This window comes from Haliaeetus leucocephalus, unplaced genomic scaffold (assembly GCF_000737465.1).
Source record: "Haliaeetus leucocephalus isolate CR32 unplaced genomic scaffold, Haliaeetus_leucocephalus-4.0 Scaffold605, whole genome shotgun sequence".
In the NCBI taxonomy this organism is placed as follows: Eukaryota; Metazoa; Chordata; class Aves; order Accipitriformes; family Accipitridae; genus Haliaeetus; species Haliaeetus leucocephalus.
Genome location: NW_010973041.1, coordinates 5,952,264 through 5,974,726, shown reverse-complemented (window position 1 = coordinate 5,974,726; position 22,463 = coordinate 5,952,264). Strand labels below are relative to the sequence as shown.

Below are 22,463 nucleotides of genomic sequence, written 5' to 3'. Positions count from 1 at the left end.
TTCTAAGTCCCACTCTTCCCATTTTAAATTGGAAACTTGAAACATATCTGATTGAGATGGTTTTGATGTTTACTGATAAAGTGACACGCCCTTAGGAAACTAGTAGTAAGAGTTGCAGTTCCATTGTTTAGTATTTGTATGAATGCATGGTTATATTGCTGTAAAGAAATCTTAATAAGCGATTACACATCAATACTATTAAGTTGCAGTTTTGCAGTTCTATTCCCTGTCCTGCACTTACTATTAAGGTACAAATCTAGCGCTTCTTACAAACTCATCCCTTCTTGCTCCACCCTCCCACACCAAGTCTGTTTGACATAAACTTGATGGAGAGTCAGGATGGAGCAGGTTGTCCAAATGGCTTTCCTTACCGTCCCCAGCATTTATGGTCCACTGGTTGGGTTCACCACTGTCTCCAAGCACCCGTACTCCTTCCATCAAAAAGTTCCCCTCTACTTCATTCTCCATCTGATTTTCTACCTTATTCCCTGTTTCTTTTCTTTTCCTGAACCCACTGTTTTACCTCCCCTGCAGTTTCTTTTCTCCACCTAGACTGCTTTCAAGTAAGCAGCTCCAATTTACTTTTTCCTCATTGGTCCCAATTCTGTTACATCCATACCAAAATTTAGTATTTTCAATGCTGTTACCTAGGCAATTTTAGCCTAATATGTTACTGATACCTACCAGTATGTATATGAAGACAGCCTTGTGTCACGTTTCCCTTATGGCCCTACAATTTCGGTTACATTTCATTCACATTGTACACTTCACATTCTATTTCACAATAGAATTGTCTTACTTTGCCCTTGACTCTCCTACCTAATGTTAATTAACAACAAGTATACTCTTACATTATGCATACCTAAGCAACACTATATCCTCTTTTGCACTGGCACCGTATCTCTGTCCTTGTATAGTTTTCATCTCACTCCTGGTTCCCATCAGAAGCATCAATTAATTTAGAAACCTGGTGTTCCAGCAGGACCTCTTGCTCTCAACTAGCCTATACAATCACCTTTTCCCTTGTAAAACTGAAGGAGAGAAAAAAGGCCCCTCATAAATACATGAGGCATTGAAAAGTTGATAGCTAGCTGAACTACTGTCTTTAAAAGCTAATTTAGAATCCATAAAAATTAATTGAATCAGCTCAATTCTCAAAATTATTGCTTAGGGGAGGTAACTTATTTTGCTTACATGCACTTAATGGTTTGAAAGGTTTTCTGTGAAACAAACAAGAGGCATCGCTAAAAAAAAAAACAAAGGCCCAGTTCCTTTGGATAAAAATCAATTGTCTGTGATCGGTAGTTAGTCTGTTACATCCCTCCAAAGGAATAATACTGAATGCCTTGGGTGGCATTCTTCTATAGGAAATTCAGTCCAAGGTGCGTGTGCTGCCAGAAATTAGGAAGTTATTCTTGTTAAACCTTAATTTCAACCTCCTCTTTCAACATTTTTGCATGATATAGGAATTTTTTAACTAATCCATAGTCTGTTTATCTTCTAGACAAATGAACTGTTGACAACATCACAAAACAAGATGTTTGCAGCTTTAAAGTATCATTCAACAGATTATTTATATGAGGTATAGTCTTATTTCTCTTAATATTCTGAAAGAAATATGACAGTAACTGAAGAAAAGACTGAGTGCACATTAAAAAGAGATAGAACTACTTTCTTAGGAATTCTGTTTCAGTCAGGTTGTTGTACTGCATTTGCTGGAATAACATAATGAAGTGATTACAGGGGTTTTTAATAAAAAATTTAAGTACAATTTTTCCAAAACTGAAGAGCATCACATTTTTTTTAGTGTCTGTTACGCTCATAATTGTGTTTTATAGCCAGTTTCCTGCTTAGAGCTTTCTTTGGAGAGTGCACTGTGCTTTCTAATGCATAAAATTCAATTACTTACTTTTCTGGAGAACGAATCTAATTTTCTAGCTACTTTAATATGTATTATGATAGTGACACACAACACTGTATTCCCTGCTGATGGCAGGGAAGAGTTTTTATAATGGTTTAGATTAAATTAATGGAGAGCAGGGGTTTTTTTCACACTTAACAATGAATGTTTTGGCTTTATAGATGTTGATCAGTTAAGACAGAAACCTAAAATGAAGTCTTGTTTTCCCTACTGTCTACATCTGTGTGGTCTTACCAACCGCTTATCACTGAAGCAGACTGTCTTACTTAATTGAATTTTCTCTTATTTACATTTTCAAAGAAAAGCTATGAACCAAATAAAAAACTTCTCTGGCAGAGTGGTGCTTTGCCAAGAGGGGACATTTCTAGTGTGTAAGCAGAAGAATGAGGTGGCAAGACACGATGAACCCCAGATACAATTTTTCCAGCTGCCCCATATAAATGTATCTTTGAAGAAAGGAGCCTTTTCAGTCATTAAAGACACAAGAGTTAGATTCCTCATGCTACTGAGTGTTGTAGGTGTGATTACAAAGTCATCTTAGAAGTTCAACATTCTCTTACGTTGTAAACTGACAATATATGCAAGTTGTATGGAACTATAAAAATGCACATAATATCTTTTAGTTAGAAGAAAAATTTGCAGAGAACTTTACATTTCCTTGAGAAACAGTGGTAAATATGTATTCATTAAATGACATAGCCATTAATAATGGCTCTGAAAAACACTTTTATATATTTGAGAAAGGCAAGAAACGCTATGTATTAGCAGCCTTTGTAAAGTGAACTAATGCACCTTAACCTGTACACCTGGAACAAACTCATTTAAAATGTTCTGTAAAATGCACAATTTTCCTGTTTTAAGGCCATTATATGTATTTGTTCCACTTTACAAACATCAGTGATTGAAAACAATTTTAGCTATTAAACTAAAGTTAACCTCAGTAAAACTACATACTGGTGTTTAAAATTTATTTCTGATCTCTGTCATATTATTGCTTGTATTTACTTGTTCAGTAGTTTCTACTTAAACTCCAGCAGGTCATTCTTCTGTAACCTAAGAGTACTTTGAGAGCTGTTATGTCACAATCCTTACAGCTTGTTTTAAAGAAGAGGAAGGTTATCATCAGCTCTTTCTATTCCTGTGATCTCTACCAGGAACTTAAGTAGCTGTACTTTATTTTACAATAAATGCAGTTGTTTTAGCAGTAACTTCAATACAGATTACTTAAACTGATGTATGGCCAGTAACATGTAGTAGACCTAGGTCCAGTTGCCTGTAGTTGCCTGTTTCTGCTACCTTTGTTCAGTATTTGTAAAGGAGAAGATCACTGGGGAAACATTTGACTTAGGCAAGGGGGAAAGCACTGAATCAGTATAGTGTTTATTGAGTTTTTACAAAAGCCTTCTAAAGAAAAGATGCTATGATGGCAGTAGTTTTTTGCCTTTTTTGTTAAAATTAACTGGCATTTACAGAATTTTAACTATCCCACAGAGGGTTAAACTGAAATGGAAAAAGGATCTGTAATGGTAACCTCTCACAGAAATGACAATGTTTGTTCACATTGCTTCCCATGTCTTCTTTTTTTTTCCTTGTCTTCCCCTCCCCCGCCTCCCCATTTTCTCTCTGCCTATTTAGGAAGGTTTGACAAATGCACCAATAGCACTGTTTTTCTGGTAGCAATCCAAGTCAGTGAACTATTTCTAGTTTGCCACCTGAGATGTCTAACAGTACAGGCTATAACTGGCTTGACAGCATATGCTGAAATGGGTGGACATTTCTAGGACCTAAGGAACAGAGCTGAATTCAGGCAATGGACTTAGAACTAGAGAGAAGTTTCTAGTGTCATTCATGATGTTCTCCCACATTTCTATAGCTAGTTGCCTTTTCCAATATGCCTTTTACACCCCAGAATTTTTGAGGACAACTTCTTTCTAAGCTATAAACTTGTTAAATCCAAACCCCTGTGTAAGAATCATTTTTCTCTGCTTCCTAAACTCATTGTTTATTCTATGGTTCTGTGCTATTTTTACGGTACTGCACATGGCCTTTTGTGACAACTGTTAGTTTATTGAAGGTGGTCTTCAGTGAAGAGTTACTAAAGTTGCCACGTTGACTATTTAATTCTAGAATTCAGTTGATTACTACTATGCTCCCCTGTTGTTTTTATTGAAGATAAAAGGATTTATAAAGGGCTTTTGTTAGCTCATAATGGCATATGAAAGCTGAGAGTTTTAGAATCTTATGAGCACTTAAAACAGCAACAGTAGGAATGATTTTAAATTGTTTCTGGTCAGCTTATACATGTGTCAGTTCAGGAGAACAATGAAAGTGTTAAGATAAGCACTTGTAATTGCACACCCAAGGTTTAGGTAAGTGTAGCTAAGCATATGTGCAGTTTTGCTTATGCAGAAGCACAGATTAAAAGTTAAATGTCAGGTCAGGTAAATTCTAATATATTTTCTTAGCTTGGATGGTGTCAGTTTTACAAAAAAATAAAGTTTGAATATAAAATACCATGTTCTAGTAGAAAACACTTGGAAACTGTGGGACTGTTTGAAGAGGTAGTGGACAAAAAGTAAAAGAATGGAAGTCTCATAATTTTATCACATGTCTTTTTTGTGCAGAGCATGGCAAGGCAGAAGTTTTCCATCTGGAGATTATCACTTTGCTTTCCTCCCTGTTTACATCAAGATGAAAAGTATCATCTCACTGGGCTCTTTGCTGATGACAAGTATAGGAAGCCATGGACTAGAAGTAGGTTATATGGTTTAGTGAGCACGGTTAATGGTTGGACTCAATGATCTTGAAGGTCTTTTCCAAACTAAATGATTCTGTGATTCTATGATTCTATATAGTCCTTAAATTTTAGTTTAGCTTTACTATAGATTAAAGGAAAAGCTTGTGTTTGTGCATAATATGATAAGTCTGGATTAAAAAAAAAAGAAAGAATTCTGGAAGCAGCAGTATGTCAGTTCATATAGCTCTTGAAGGTAGAACGTCTTCATTGCCTAAGTAGAAACAAATGGGTAATGGCTTATTTATTTGTGTTTGACACCTTAAATAAGGGTGATATTTGATTAGTTTGTAGAGATCTCTGGAAAACTTTATGTCTGGATATGGAAGAAAAGCAATGATCAGAGATAAGTAAAACACTAAATCTGATTAGCTGGGAGAGGTTTGAAAGATGATGCTGAGGTTTTGAGATGTGGAAAAAAATGGGGATTTCCAAGCGTAGAGCTAAAAATATGTATAAAAGTATTTGCATTTTTCTGGTGTATTTGCGTTTACTTTTGCTAATGGAAACTAAAGGCATTGTTTCTTCTGTCTGTCCTGTGTAAAGTTTGCTTATCCTCTGCAATGGTTTGATCAATACATAAAAATAAAAATTAATTTTAATATTTCTGTGTGATTCTTTTTTTCTCTTTTTGTCTCAGTTACTTCAACACAGAACATGATCAGTATTTCAGTATTGGATCAATGGAAGAAAAGTTTATCCGTGGAGGATTTCCTTGAAAAGTCAGTAACCTTATGTTAAAAACCTATATGATTCCTTTGATATCATTCAGGTACTTTGTGAATCATAAGCTAATGATGATAACAGAATATGGAAATGTTTTCTGACAGTAGCAAGTCTACAGTGCGATGGAGCTGTGCACTGTAGCAGACAGCTTAAAGATGGCTTTTTCGCTAAAAGTAGTATTGTGTTTTTATGGGGTTCTCTGCTTCTTTATCTCCTTTTTGTAATGGTTGTATAATCTATTTATGACTTTGGAGAAAGTCTGTGAAATCTGTGCATGATCATGAAAGTAAACCATGAGGACATTCCTCCCCCTCTCCCTCTCTAAGATAATTATCTCGCAACTGTAGATGAAGCTATTTGAAGAATGGTATTTATAAATCTTTGAAAAGGTAAAAAAGGCAGGTATAGAAAGTCAAACTTGCATTATAGCAATTCAAGATAGATGTATTTATTTTAAAATTATATATATAAAGTCAAAATGTATCAGATTAAGTCTGAAATAGAGTTCATTTTAAAAACAGGTTTGCAACAGTCTTTACAGCATACATAAGACATGAAAGAAAATTATGGTTCTGCAAAACCAGTACATTGTGTGTATTTCTGCTCTCAAACAATTGTCAGTGTGAAAGAAATAAAGAAATTACATTTTTTGTTTTACAGGCCAGTCTAAAATCTATGTTATATTCAAATCTGCATAAAAAGATGGTTGTGAAGAAAACTTGTAGTTGCAGAATTAAGTAATCATGTACAGAAACTGCCAGCGCCAGGCTTGCTGTTACCTTATAGTGGCACTCTTCTGTGATTTCACTGTGATACAGTCTTTAATTGCATTGGCATAACCCCTGCTCATTCGTGGTAGAGAAATAATCATGCTCATAAAGTGGATCAGGGCTGTGCAATGAATGATGTGGCTGGTTGTGAAATTCTGCCTCTTCTAGGAACTGAGATGCTTTTCCTGTAGAAGTGGTACTGCATGAAAAGAAAGTGCGTACCTCTTCAAAAACATAGTTACTGCAGGAGAAGAAAAGTAGCATAAAAAACACATAATGGGAGGTTTTCTGGAAAAAAAAATCTTTACCCTTAATTTAAAAGGGGAGTTAACTCTCTTGGCGTTGTTCTGTGTAATTCTTTGTTCATTAGTTAATAATCATAATAGACTCTGCAGAGGTTGTGTTTTCCCAGTATTAGGTAATTCCTGGAGCTTGGTAAGGAAGTTGAATGCTGCCTGGGGAACTGATTCTGGTTTTGGCTTTGTCAAAACTCCTGTGTGATTTTGGGCAAGTCATTTGAACCAAAACCTGTGCAGTTATCCACTGAATGTGCTCCTCTTATTTTCTGGCAGACCTAAAGAAGAGGAGTGCTCATAACTGAAGCTGGTTGGAGGGTACTAGTGCTTTAACATGGAAAAATGCCATATACTTTGCAAGACTAGGGCTTTGATGTCTTAGATTGGCACCCACCATGAGCATCTTGGTTTTGTTCTAGAGAATGTAGATTATAATATTAGCATTTTTATGGAAGTCTTGTGAATATTAATGAGTTAATTTTCTGTTTTTCTCACAATGCTATTGAAAATATCCAAGATAGTGTATTTGTGTTCAGCTTGGGTTTTGGCCATATGCTCAGTAGAGAAAATAACAGCACTGAACAATTTTCATTACTCAGTCAACCAGAAGATTTGGAAAAAAAAAAAAAAATTGTTTATGATCACAGCTTTACCAGACACAGTACCCAGTAGGGCATAACACAGTGTCAGTTTTTAAACAGGGTCAAAGTCCAGTTAAAAGTTTCCTAACATTTCAGTGACTTCCTTCATATCTTTCAACATTATTTTGATAGGGATTTTTAATACAAATTCCCCTTTTCTTTTTTTGAAAAAGAAAATAAAAGCAACAAATAACTGGAAAATGTTCTCGGGTTTGCTCCTTTGGTTCCATAGTACTATTCTTTACATTCTGAACACAATAGTGAGACAAGTATTTTATAAGGCTTTGTAGGAGAATGGAGTGGGGTTTTCTTGTAATGCTTGCATTCCTCTCTTGGGTTGATGAGAAATGTGCTCTGTAGGCTAGCAGCCATTCTCATCTTGTCACTTCATGTATCTCTAGAGTTCAGATAACTAACAGGTGTTGGAGTGGCTAAGTTTTAGCTGTATAGGCCCTCCTTTGCATCTTGTCCTCAAGCTTGCAGTACTAAGTGAAGAATTGTCTGAGTACTTCTGAAAGTTTGGACCAGAAGCCCTAACTCTCCCCTAACATTTGAGTTATAAAGAATGCACATTATGTGAAAGTTGGGGTGATTTTAACTGCTGAACATAAAAAATGGAAAATTTAAAAAAAAAATTAAATAAAAGAACTGTTTTGCACAGATGCAGAAATTTTATTGTGCTATAGAAATAGCAAAATGAAAGTAAAAAAAATGTACTTACTTCTTTTAGTTGCCAAAAACAACCCCCAGATGTTATTTTGGAGACTTGCATTTGAATAGCTTAACTGGGACTGGACTAGATAACCTTCAGACGTGCCTTCTAACCTCAACTATTTTGTGACTCTGTGATCCTGTGAACTGGAAGTATTTGATTATATTTTGAGGTTTTAATTCAGTCCAGCATCTATCAATGTAACCAGTACGCCACTGCATTTTTTAAAAAAACTATATAGATTTTGAGATTTTGTGACAAAAAAGTAATTACAAAATAAATTGCATCTGAAATTATTCTGCCCTATAATGAGCTTGAACTATAGGTTTAGATTAATGCTGAAAACTGCACTGAAGAACAATTGAAATTACATTCTGCATCTTCATAAATAAGACTAATATATGTAATATAATCATCTTTGCACCTTCAGAGAGTGATAAATGTTAGGAGGATGCTGCAAAACCCATGCAAAGTTATCACCCAAGACATTGTCTAGACTAGTAACTGTAACAGAAAAAGAAATTCCCGAAGAAGTTGTTATAAAGCCACAGTGTGGTTTAGATATCAACAGTGAGCAATTCAAGAGTCAGTTAGATGGCATCTGAAGGGGTATTAGAAGAATGAAGACGTTTATTAGACAAAAGAGCATTTACTTTTACCTGTTGTTTTAGCACTTGTTATTCATAACATGTAGGTAAATCTAAGGAAATTAGTGCATGTATTAGACTGCAGTTACAGAAAATTTGAGATTATTTCACTTAATGTATTTTAAAATGAACTGGGCTTAGTCTGCCTACCAGTGAAAAATTAATTGGAGTGAGACTAGGAGGAAACTTAGGTGGAAAGGATGTGTTTGTGCTTCAGGTTCTTCAAGTGCTTTGAATTCTGTTTAAGGTAAGTAAAGGGAACCTAAGTAACTCAGATATTTTAGGATAGTGGTTTCCCTGTGAGTAGGACTAAGCAGTATTAATACACATAATTCCTCACAAGTCATTATAAGTATTCCTGGTGGGGAACGTAATATGCTGCCATGTACTTGCAAACCAAGACACACAAAAAAGAGATAGGAATGAGCAGTAAATATGGTAGGCAGTTTACTTTGTATATTTAAAACTTGTCCTACATTAAATGTTCTTCAGTAGATATACTGTTAGTAAGGAACAGGGAGTAAATAGTGTAACAAGTAAATTTATAGATAACACTAGTTTCTTTCTAATAGTCAAAATGACAGGTGACAGGAAATGAGCAAGATGTTACAATCTTTCCAAAACTGGTTAGAAACAAGCATGAAAATGTTTTGCTGTTGTCATTCAAACCAATGGTAGGCATTTTTTCTGGAGTACAGTGTTCACTGCTGGGTATGGCTACATGAGAACTGTAGTCTTGGAGTTATACAAAAATGTATAACTGTCTAATTAAAAGATTCTAGACTTAATTGTGGTTTGGCATAATAATTATCAAAGTATGTACCAGATATGCTGATATGAAATACAGTTGTAACTGAGATCAGTTTGGATTGCTTATCATAGGATTCAATACATTCTATTCTAAGACTCTGCTCAGAAGATGAATTTGTTCTGGTTTAACAGTAGACACAAGGTTTTACTACTAAATAAGGGCTTTGTGTACATTTTTCATTTTTTTCACTGTGTCTAAAAATTTAGGTAACTAGATTAGGAGAGATGGTATTTTGACATAAGCTTGTCAGCTTGGGTTTGCGGGTTTTTTTTTTGTTAAAAGTTCTTCATGTAAGACAGTGAGGAGTGTAAGTGTGAATGACTGATCAAAGAGGTAAGTGAAGTGGACTGATATGTTAGGGAAAACTGATTCAAAGTGCCAGGGAGCCTAGTATCTCCTCAGAGAGGCTGAGAAACAAAAAGAGAACAAGAAACAAGTGGGAGAAAAACACTGAGTGGGGGAAAAACACCGAGGAGACACAGACTGCCTAGGCGGGGGGGAGAGGACACCTGGCAGGAAAGGAGGTAAGGAAGTGAGTCTATAATTCCTAGAAACTGCCAAATTACTTAATTGGATAAATCCCCTTACTAGCTTTAGTATATACACTTAGTTGCCATGTTTATTTTGATGATGGGACTCAATTGTCCATATTTCAAACATACTGCTGAAAGTTTTACTTCATATCGTAAAGATCTAATTGAAGCTAAATAACATTAAATCTAATGTAGTAACTTCTGTGTTCAAAACTCTATACAAGCATAGCTATATGACTTGAACATATGTTTGTTTCCATACTTAGAGTAGTCTGTCATTTAAAATATTTACTGTTTTCCAGAGCAGCCTCATTAAGGCCTTGACTCTGGAAAAGGATGGGCCAGGTAGCCTTAAATCAGCAACTCACTTAGGCATGATCTATCTATAAAACTATAGGGAAACAGTGAGGTTGGCCCATGTGTAACTTGGCACAGTTTTCTAAGGTTTGTGGATTTTCAAAGGCTTATGCCATGTCAAAGTTTAGACATTAATTATTATCAGTACTGCATAGCTACTGCTTGTGAACTATACTACTTGTAGTTTCAAAATTAACTTTTGAGCTATACTAAAAAATGTTGTAAAATAGTTGTTTTTTAAAGATGTGTAGTAGAGATTCCTCTCTATTGCTGCGTAAATGTGAAGGTCTATACTGAAATTCAGAGGTGCGCTCATATACTGATTCCGTTTATGAGATTTACCTCCAGATGGCTAGCAAATAGCAAGACTGTGTAATGCAAAGGATTATTAAGAAACTGAATAAAACAATAGGATGCACAGCTGAGAATTCAGTTGTCTGAAATTAGAATATTAAGTTCAATAAGTATAGATGAGCAGAAAATTTGGGTTTTTCAGAAATGTCAGCATTCATCAGTCAGAGTCAGTTTATTGTTCCGGTCAATTTATATGCATAACATAGCATTAACATGACCATATTTTAATTAGCAATTACAAATATTTTGTCTGGATGCATAATTAGCTCAGGACTATGATTTTATTTTTTTTCTGTAGTCAAATGAGTTTGCTATTTATTTGGCAAGCAGGTTTTTTTCTGACAAGTAATAGTACTATTGAGATTAGTATCAAAAGTGACGGGAAGATGAAGTAGGTTTGTTTCTTCATTTATCCTGTCTTTTCCCTACTGCAGTTATGTGAACTTTCTGCATGGTTTTTGAAACATGACTATACATTTAACCCAGCAGCAAATTTTTGTCATAAATGTTATGACATCAATAGGTTAATGCTTTTTTCTAGCCATTATCTTTTTGTTCAATTTAATGCTGGGGATAAACTTAAAGGGCTTTTTCTTGGGGAAGAACTAAACATATAATTTGACTGTGGATCTAGCAAACTGTGATAACAACTCTGTAATTTCTGATCTTCTTCAGTGAATACGGTGATTATCAAAGTTCTTAGAGTATCTTTTTGAGTTGATTCACTGAAGAGTCAGGGAAGTTAGGACAGTGCTTTTACAACTGCTTAAGTAACAGACATTTTTTCTGCTTTTTAGGAAACCTATCACCTCTGTAGAGTTCTGTATTAGTAATGGATTAATAGAAGTTATTCCAAGTTCAAATCCCTGCTCTCAGACTGACATAGAAGGACCTCTCTTACTTACAAAAAATGTTTTTAAGGAAGAATCCACACAAGACAAATATTTGAAAACTGACTATGCCACTGAATTTAGAGAACAATGGCAAGGTAAAGTGTTTAATTCACTGTTTTCTAACTTTTTGTGGAGTCAGCTTGTTAACTTCCACAATTTCTTGTGCATGATCCTTAGACATTGAAGAGACAATTCGGGTGATTGCAGCCTTTGCAATTGCAGAAGTTATAACCACTGAAGAGAGATTTATTCCCCAGAAAAGCAAGGCTTGTCTTAACAGTTCAAGATAGATGCAAGCCAAAAGAAGTTTCAGGCTGATCAAATGTATGGCAGAAGGTGACAAAAAGCATCACAATAAGTAGATCTTATCTGACATTGGTCAAAATGCTAATGATCCTTTGTACCTCAATAAAATTAGGTTCTCGTGGCATGTTCTTTTACCGTGTCAGGGAGAGAAAGAAGTAAGCAGTTCCTGCTTTGTTGCTGGGATGAAGATAGTTCAAATTGGGTAGTGTTCCTATGTATTTTCTGAAATTTTCTCATTAGTAGCGCCCTAATAATTATAATGAATTCTGACCACAGAAAGCAAAATGTTGAGAAAGTGTTGGATTCAGCTGTATTACGACTTATTATTCTGAACTATCAGGTTTATTTTTTCAGTACAGTTTTTTTAATGTATATCTGTCAGTTATATTACTTTACAAAAGGAAAGTAATATAATCAAGTATTAAGAGCTTTTTTCCACAGTCCCAGGAAGGAGGCAGGTGGTTCTTGATACAATATTGTACAAGATAACATTTACTAGGAACATAGTATCAACAATGCAAGCCTGTTACAGTTAATAATTGAAAGACAGTAATCTTAGTTCATCTGATTAAGTAATTACCTGATTTTTTTTTTCAAAGTTAGGTGGCATATGGCAGAAGGCTTCAATAATTAATAAAGCTCTCTATAGTGTGTGCTTACAAAGAGAATAAAAATAATTCAGATGCTTTCCTATGTCTTAGCTATTACTTTCTTAGGAACAATCAAGAGAGCTAAATTTCCATGGACAGGAGTCTGAAAGAAAAAAAAAGCATAAATTTCATAAAACATTTTATATTTTTTGAAGTTTCAGATTATTATTGTGCTTAAACAAACATAAATAGGCAAGCTAAAGAGACTGGATTTTTTTTTTTTAATGGGAGAACATTAAATTATTCACTATACTGGTGACTCATTTATTGAATTAGCAGATCAATAATTATCTTTCAGTGTAACCGATGTGTTACTGCCAACACTTTTTCTAACTTTCTGTTTGCATTAAAGAAGGAAATATTGGCAAAAGTCTATTGACTTCTGAGGGAAATATTAATTCTAATATTTTTAAAAGCTGCCATTCAGAAAGATTTGCAAGCTATTTTGTGTCATTGAGAACCTGTTAATTAATGCCAGCTAGTCAGCTAAGAGCACAAAACTGACTAGGTTACACTAAAGGCATGAAGATACATACAGAGAGTGTGAAAACATCAAAATTTACTGACAGATAAAAACAATTAGCAGTGGAATATTATGGGTGATATGACATAATTATCTAACCTGTATTGAAAGAAAATAAGAAAAAACATGATCTAGGATTTGAAATGATCATTTGAAATCTGTTTTTTTCCAATAGAGGAAGGCTATATTTGACTTCTAAATGGCTTGTTTTATTACTGCAGGGATTCTTTTCTACCACCTTGTGCATGTTAAAATATTTCGTGGTTGTTTCTGTTAATGTAACCCTCTTCTTCCATTCAGAGAACAAAAACAATTTCTTCAGTCATTTCACTTTTTGAGGTGTAATATAAGAAATAACACATATAATACTTACTAAGAGCTGTAGTATTTAAAGGTTCTTGTTTAAAGCAAAAAAGTTTCCATTAAGTTTGTGCAGTTTAGTGCAATAGCTTATGCACACATTTAAAATGTGACTATAGCAGTGGAAAATGGTAAGAAAGTTAAAACCTGTGAAATATGAAGCACATTGAATGGAAAAGTTAAAAACTTATTTTGGTTCAGTCAATAACTGTAGAGTTGTAACCTTCTTCCCAATTACATTAGATTTATATTAGATTACAAACAAATTTTCAATATTTAGGATGCTGTTAATAACCTTTCTGATATGAGAAAGACCTCACCGTGGAATGACAACCATCTTTGTACCATTAAGCTGAAGAGCACTAATTTACACTAGCACATGATATCACCGGCAGTGAAATCCCCATTCAAACCTGAACTGTATATTTGCTCCCTGACTGATAAAGTACTTGAGCACATGCTTAAGCCTATTAAAGTTCTTTTCTTAAGTGTTTTAATGGTCAGAAATTATTTAATCAAAGAAAGTGATGATACTGCATTCAAGTTACAATTCTGAAAAATAAGCATACTAAAAAATGTGGAACTGCACTTCCTAAAATCACAAAGTGGCAACTCAGTTCAGTTTTCTATGGATTTCAAACCCTGGCATTTGTGAATTTCAGATTCTACCTATTGCTTCAGTTTTAAAATTCTGTATTAGGAAAGCAGTTATGTATGTGATTACATCTGTTCCACTTTCGGAGGGCACTTCAGTAAATGCATAAGTGCATTCTTGCATAGGCATGCTTTCCTGAGGTAGGGAGTAAGAGGTTAAAATATGTTAAAATTAACAAAGAAATGCACTAATTAAAATATTTGTATCTCATTAGAATAATGAGATTAATTGAAAAAAACTTTTTTCATACACTTTAAGTACTACAGCCACTTATAATAAGAAGATACAATACAAATGAATATAATAAATAATAAAAACTATAGCTAAATTGGGATAAAAAATGCAAATCAAGGGCAAAGTTGTGCCTTTTTTGACCTGACTTAGTGTTAGGATATTAGGAGTTATCCTGCTTTCTTTGAATTAACAAAAATTAAATGAGTTATTATTTGAGGACAGCACAATCAAGTTTATGTCATTGAAGCGGTCTTTATTTTCTGATTGATTTTAGCACCTAATTTTGCAACCACTATTTGCCTGAATATTGAGGTGCTTCCTACTTTGTTTTCCTGATTGCCTGAAGAAAAGGAAGAATAGATCAGGGATTTTGTAAATTGTATCAGAAGAGATGTCAATTTTTTTACTAGAGGTACTTTAAGCTTTATAGGCAACTAGAAGCTTTAGTGGACTCTCCCAAACTGTTCGTCTCATTAAACAGAGGCATTTTATAACAAGCCATGTATTTTTTAATTGATAGATTTGTTTATGGGGTTCTGTTTGTATTAGCAGCGTAAAACAGTTTCAAGGAGAACATAATCAGTATCTATCATTTCCAGCCACTAGGAAGGAAAGGTGGGTTATTAAAGATAAGGATTCATCCAGGGAGTGAAAGGGGGATGTGGGAATAAGGAGGCTTCCATGCTGCTAAAAATAAAGAAGAACAAAAAACTCTGTTTCCCCTTCTATATGTATTATATATGTATAATATGTGTGTATATATGTGTGTATGTGTATTATATTGCAAATATGAAGAATTGCATCAAATAATAGAGTTGTGATTACTGCATCAGTTCTGTCTCATGGACAGTAGTAGTCTAAACTCAATTAAGAATAATGTCGTCTTTCCTGAAATCATAATAATTTGTAACCTATATTTTTTGTCTGCTTATTTTGTAAATAAATATTTTATTACTTCAAAATTAGAGAATCTTCATTTAGGTTTAGATGTGTATGGAAAGAGTGCCTCAGTTCAACATTAAAAATTGCACTGAACTGTTTCTTTGCCAAAACCTACCTCAAAAGTTCCTTTAGTGTACTTTACAATGCAAACAAAGGAATGAAAAGAAAGTACCTTTTCTTTTTAACAGGTGGTAGGTAAACAAAAGAAAAAGCCAAAGAAAACAAAAGCTTATCATGTGAACCATTGGAAGTCTAGACTTTGTTTCATTTAAAGCTTAAAAATCCTAAAATATTTAAAGTAAAAATTAATTATTGTTTTGCTGACATTTATAGCATTCCAACAGTTGCTCAACAACTCTCTTTATTCTGATAATTCTTATTATGTTTATATTGTTTGTTAACCTTTCTTTTTCTTTTTTTTTCAGATTTATATATAGAAGAGGAACTTGTTTTTATTGATAATCTTGAAAATTTTCGTAAAAACCTGCCTACTTCATCTATACTTCTGAGTAGACTACAGTTTTTTTTAGTGAAAGATCCCCTTTTAGGTTCTGAAGGACAGAATTTGACAGAAGAGAACATTTTCAGGTATCTACAAATTATTGTATAATATTAAACATAAATAATAGTCTGTGTGTAATGCCATTAACATTTTAACATCTTCTGTTGTATGTTAACTTTTTAAATAATTTATATTTGCAACAGGTAAAGACTTCAGCTTTTCTTCTTATTTATGAAAAAATGAGTAGAATGAAATTTATATGCATTATTTAAGAAAACTAGATAAATGAAATTATGTCATTTGTACATTCTGTAAGTGTGAAATGTGCTCAGGATTTTAGTTTTGGAATACTAAAAAAATGTCCATCTTTAAAGGATCTGGTCCTCCCTCAGACTGACTGATTCCCTACCAGTAAAATGGCACTAAATTTATTTGAGCCAGGATTTTACACATGCTTCTGTGTTCCTTCTTTCCCTCCTCTCGGTCACGCTGTCAGTAAATCTGTGCTCTTATGCTGCTGAATTGTATTATTTCAAGTCCAAATATTATTATGTTTTTGCTCACTTTCATATTGCTAGGTTGATTGAATTTAATTGAATGATGCCTTATGTCAGGAATTTGAACAAACTGGTACATTAAACCAGTTATAAGTTTTATTCGGAATGTGCCTAATATTTTGTAAATATGTTCATCTGTATACATACATTCATAAAGTCTGACTAAATCTTGTGCTGATTTGCTCCATGTCTGGATGACTTGTATAGCTTCCTTTGCACTTGATAGGGTTGCATGATTCATAAGCAAGGCAAATCAGATTTTAACTGATTTAACTGTACCTATATAGTAACAGAACAGGGAGGAGTGGGGTTGTTTGCCTGTTTTTTCAAACACGAGCCCCGATCTCACAGTGAGTCTTGGACATGAGACTATGCACATGCGAATACTGTAAATATCCAGCGAAGAGAACATGATCCAAATTCTGCAATGACTTTCAGAAGTACCAGTTACAGGAGAAAAAAATGTTAGTGTGAACCTTTACGGAAATAGCTCCAACCTGCTGATCCGGAGTTTACTAGCAAAGCCACCAGCCTTCTCAAGGTGGGAGTCCAAATCTCCTAGTGGACCACATTGGGAGATGCATTTAGACAGGCTTCTACTTAAGATAAAATTAAGTGAACATCCCAAGACTAGGCATAGAACAATTTATACTCTTCAGTCTAAAGTATTCCTCCACAAAAATAGTGGTGTCAGGGACCGATGAGGAAGCTATCGCCCTAAAAAGTCATTATAGATTTAGTGCCTGTAATGGCCACGGGGGGGGAAGCCTGACAAAAGGTTTTCTTTCTACTTGAAAAATCTTCATCCCTGTTCTGCTTGTATCCTTGTTTTACAAGACAAGTAGTAGCCTCACCGTGAGTTTTACTTCTTGGCATTTTAAAAGTTTGTCATTTAAACTAGGGAACATACTTTTAGTTTGCATTTTAATTAACAGTGAGCACACTCTGCCTTCTTTTGTGCTGAATCGTTCCTGAAAATAGAAGTGAAAGGTGACAAAAGATAAATAATGTCAACGTTATAGAATACAAATATATATATTAAAAATATAGACATTTTGTATATAGCAGAAAAACTTGACATTAGAAAAGAATTAGCTCTGCAGCTTTTACAGAAAGCATTTTTTACCTAACAGGACTTACGTGTTGAAATGATGAACAATTTTAATATGGGTTTTTTTTCTGTAACTTTTTTAAGGCAGGTCTCAATATCAAGTAGTTCTACTCTGTATATAATGTATTATTTCTTGAAAAATAATTTCAGTTAATTACACAGGTTGGTACAGCATCCCCTAGAATTGCTGTCTTAGAAAAGCATGGATTTAGAAAAAAAACAACTTTTGCAACATATATGACTATTAAAGCTACCACTAAGACTTTCAGTCTTAGATATGAAGTAATACAAAGAAATCACATGCTTTATTTTTTTATCTTTTAAAGGGAATGTTTGACTTTCCAAAATGAAACGGAGATGCAAGAGAGTAAAAAACAATTGCAGGGGATTAAAGAGAACTTCTGTACCATATCTGTAAAAGATGAAGAGGTATCATCATGTTGTTTCTTACTAATCATATTAGTGATTGCTTTATGTTATGCATAAGTGTTTGTTCATCTGCAAGTCATTTTACTGAATTCTTCTCATACTTGCCAAATATTTGTAGCCTTCATATTTCCAAGATCAGAAAACACTGGTATTATTTGTCATTTTTTAATTCTTGGATGCTGTTGTTGGGAATCTCCACTCTGATCAGCTGTTTCTCCTGGGACCTGATGTGTTGGCAGTTTTATGTAGGTACTGTTACACTAAGAATAAAAATTAACCAGAACAGGAAGATGTGACAAGTGCATGGGAAAGGGAAAGTTCCAAGACATGCTCTGGGATTTGGGGGGCCAGTTTGGCTTCTTTTTTAAAAGAAGTCAGATTTATTTTTTGCTCCATTTTTCAAAATTCTAAAACCCCAAACTTTCAATGAAATAAATGAGGATTTTGCTTGATTGGGAACTGTAATTTCAGATCCACATTTTATACTCTACTGACTCAATTTGAAATACTGTGACACTATTTTTTTTCCTCTGTATTGAGCAAAGCTTCGTGTATGCTGTGTAAATGACATATGACTTCTTTCTTAAAAGCTCTTAGCTAGTTTAGAGTTAAGCTATTTCAAGATTTTGAAAAAGCTTAGAATGTACAGTAACATCAAGGGAAATTTACTTACCATTCTGTTGTGATTAATATTTTTCAGTATTTCATGTTGCCTGTTGAGTTAGAATTCTGCAAACCCAGCAATAGCAGATCAGATTCTGTTAGGATTCCATCATACTTGGAACTTAAAGAGTTGTTAAATTTAGCTCCAGAAACTATGGCTGATGAAGACATGTGCAAAGAGATGATCAAAGAAGGTGAGGGTTGGTTTTCTTAATTGCTTCTTGACCTGATTTTCCTTTCATTTGCACACACTTAACACAATCTAGCTCTTTTATATTTAGTTGACTTATGAATTACATCACAGCCTATCAAATGAGAATTTCTGTGTATGAGACTATGAACTGTGCTATACCCAAATTTCTGGGTATTAGAAATGTCTCCTCAAGTAACCAAAGGGAAGTGAACTATTTGCCATTTGGTTCAATCCATGGCTGTGTTGTAATCTTGGAAACAAATGTAACATGAGCTGTGATTCATGATATCCAGTCTGCCACAAGTGTAATAAATCAGGGTTACATTGTCTTATCTGTAATTAATTTACTTTGAGAGACATCCTTAAGATGGTTATATGCAGTACAGTTATACTATATGAATTGCTTGTATTACATTGTAATTGCGAACAAAAGCAGATTTCTGGAGAAAAAGGGTTAAATATTTCTGTGGATAACAGGAATATTCTAAATGACAGTAGTAATTTCTTTAAAGGAATTTAAGAGAAGTTACTAAATTCTTTTGTACTACAGATAAGTACAATTTTGATGATGCTTACTAGCTGTTGGATTGATATCTATGATATTATTTTGTGTAGTTAAAAGAAAAAGACAGTGCCCGAGATTTTTTTATTTTGATTTAAAAAAACAGTTTGCATTGGTTTTGGCAAACAAGTGAAGAAAACCACTTCTTTGGTGGACAGAAAGCAGCTCAAAGAAGCAAGATGCATGCTTCTGAGTGTGGAGGGCGTGTGCTGAATTCTCTTTCTGATAGGGCAGCAGTTTGGAGTAATCTAGTCTCTTATTGAAGATAGGAACAAAACTTTTGAAAGTGTATATTTGACTAAGGCAGTTTCGTGCACATTCCTTGTGATACATTTAGTACATCACAACCTACAAGCCATGTTCCAAGCTGAGTGACCCAACCTCCACTGCAGAGGTTTGAGGATTTTGTACATAGATGTTAGCCCTGACTATTCTTTTCTGTTCTGTTTTATTCCTTTTTAGTAGCAAGATAATCTACATACACAAAATCCTAGTAAACTACATTTAGGCTGCCTACTTGTTCAGAAATCATATCACTGTAGTCATAAGAACTTTGAATAGTTCAGATAGTGACTATACTATATTGTAGTTTTTTTCTCTGGCACCTTTAAGGAATGAGACTGAGCATTGCTCTGATCAGCTATGGCCTTTGGGGTTACTAAGCATAACTGTATTTTTTCATAACAATATATTATGGACATTCAAAAAAAAGATAGAAAAAAAAGGAATAAATGGTTCATTTATGGCTCCTTTTAAAATCTGTTTTCAGATCTCAAAGCAGAAATTGCATACAAAATAGAAATTTCCAAGTACTATCCCATACCACAAGAGGCTTGCTCCAGTGATAGTAGAAGTATGTTGGAATTCTGTGAGTCAGGTAGGAAAATCTACATAAATCAAGGGTTGGTATTTAAAACGAATTCTTCAGGTGATTGTCCCATATTCTGTTCTTGGGAGTACATACACCATATAGACAAAGTAAGAATGTTTGCTTTGTGTAATCTACTATTTTGTACCTGCACCATAAGCAGGTAGAAGTGCCATACTCCTTTCAAGAGTTTAAAAGCTAAACGTAATCAACTTTTTACAGTTCCTTCATGTTGCTTTTGGCTGCAAGTGGTGTGCAAAATCTTTTGCACTTGATTAGCTTTTTAGATTTTTTTATCTAACAACTTACCTACCCAGAGAGGGCAGAGGAAAGTCAAGGCAGATTGATTAAAATTATGGAGTCAAGGAGCACAGTTTAAAGTTTGTTAAAGTCTTATGTAAATGCTTTCAAAAGAGGGTGATGGAGGACAATCCAGGGAGAAGTACTGAGTTTATAACTTCTAAAGGTTCAAAACTCCTGTGCAGACATTTTAGTTTCCAAATGGTTCAGTAATGCTGTGTGATCAAGAAATTAAATCACGTAGTCACCAGAGCTGTTTTCCACATAAATAAACTGAAAGTATTGAATATTTGCTGATGTGTGTGTCGAATCCTGGCTTCTCCTACACAGGCATTAGGAAATCCTTTATACGTACCAACCTTTAAGAGCTTGAAAACTCAGTCAGGCATGCTAGTTACAATGCATACCAATGCCAGTCAGGTTTGGTGTCTGAGTGTTCATACTAACTGTCCCACCTCAGTTAAAATTTCTTCAGGTTCCAGGTGTAACATCTCAAAATAATGGATATTATCGCCAGCCCTACTATTTTCATAACTTAATGTTGTCTGGCTAAGACAGGCAGAAAAATGGCTGTGCTGGTGACATTTTTCACCTTTAATTTCATGCAGAAAAGCCTGCACAAAGAGTGACATTTACAAATGGATGTGATCTGGGCAGAGTGGCAATACTTGAATAAACATGTACCTTTCATCCTAATGTATATCCTGTCTTGGGAAAAGTCTATTCATTATTGCATTGAACAGTAGCAGTATTATACTCCAGTGCATGTTCACTCGATAGTTTTCCATCCAGCAGTTACTAAAATACTTCAGAAATTTTGAGTTTTCTCCAGACCAAGACCACTCTTGTGCTAGTTTCAATATGATTTAAATTGGACCAATGGTTGTCCTCTTCAGGCTAGTAGCATAACACTCCTGATACTGTATTGTAGTGGGCTTTTGCAATCATATCAGCTCAAAGTGTCTGATGTAAAAGCTCAAGGCAAACCCACCATGTGTTGTCCCACCAAGACAAAATTAAACTTAGTTTAACATCTGGAGATTATTGCCTAGCATGATTAACTGTAATCTGAATCTGGTGAGCTATCTGACTGTTCTTTACTTCTAAAGCTTATGATAAGCAGGAGAAGCTTAAGTGCAGTGATCTGAGCAGTTTGAGACACTCCTCCTGTATACAGTAATAACAAGTTGGCTATGATCTTATCTAGGATATTGTCCATTCTTCTGGAGTAGATAAGCAGGCAAACCACCTTGAATTGTTTTTAGAAGAAAGTGATGGCATTAATCTTTATTGGCAGTTTGCTGGCTTAGCTCTGCCATTGAATCAGGCAAGATTCAATCTTTGGGGCACAGACAGCTTCCATGTCTTTTTTTTTTTTTTTTAGGATATACTCAGATCTGTAGCATAGAGACCTGCAAACCTGTACATGCACTCCTAAGACACTGTTTGCTAATGAAGTTCCTATATTGGGTGTCAAATGTCAGCAGAGATACCCTACAGTCTTTTCCTTCTAATTAATTTTGCTGTTCACAAGTTACCAGAAGTGAAATATGTTTACTTGAACTCAGAGAAGAAGCAGTCATAAAATAATGGCATTTTCAGTAAACATTTCATTGTTTGCCTTCCTTTCCTGCTAGCTCTGGGGATTACTTATTGATAAAGGGGTTGAGGGTCAAGAGAATTCACTCACTCGTTAATGCTCTGACAAGGGGAATGGCACCCCGAGTGTAGGCAGAGTTTACCTAATGTGGTAATGCTGGTCAAAATGTTCCAGTCTCAAAGGCAAAAATAACTAGACAAGAAGAAATATTAACTGTATTGCTCAAAGAGAAATAACTGTTCTTTTTAGATATATCAGGAATTTTTGCTGTCCTGAGATCAGCTCCTGTCCTGTTCAAAGAAAAGTGCTAAATTTGTTTCTCACCACAAAAAGCAGTTTGTGAGCTGAAGTTCACAGCAGAAATTCACTGAGCTTTTTTTGTTCTAAGTAAATGGGAAAGAAATTACACTGACTGGAAGTCTGTTTCTTCCTTTTGTGACTGCTTTTATTTCTTATTGGTTTAGGGATTTTTTTTTCCAATGTGTACTGTACTTTCTCTGGCTTTCTAACACTGTCCTTTATCCCTCCTGGCCTTCCTGCCTACCATCTGCTT

At 34.5% G+C, this 22,463-nt stretch overlaps 1 protein-coding gene across 1 annotated transcript in view; it reads left to right on the top strand.

The window, feature by feature from the left end:
- The first annotated feature begins 10,948 nt into the window (after window positions 1–10,948).
- The window catches only part of LOC104838445 (chromosome unknown open reading frame, human C9orf84), a 46,484-nt gene continuing 34,969 nt past the window's right edge, over window positions 10,949–22,463 (top strand). The window contains exons 1-6 of the mRNA XM_010578184.1: window positions 10,949–10,953; window positions 11,360–11,550; window positions 15,551–15,713; window positions 17,622–17,724; window positions 18,425–18,581; window positions 19,912–20,019. Of these exons, the coding sequence (XP_010576486.1) occupies window positions 10,949–10,953; window positions 11,360–11,550; window positions 15,551–15,713; window positions 17,622–17,724; window positions 18,425–18,581; window positions 19,912–20,019 (727 nt within the window). The remainder of the gene's footprint in view (window positions 10,954–11,359; window positions 11,551–15,550; window positions 15,714–17,621; window positions 17,725–18,424; window positions 18,582–19,911; window positions 20,020–22,463) is intronic.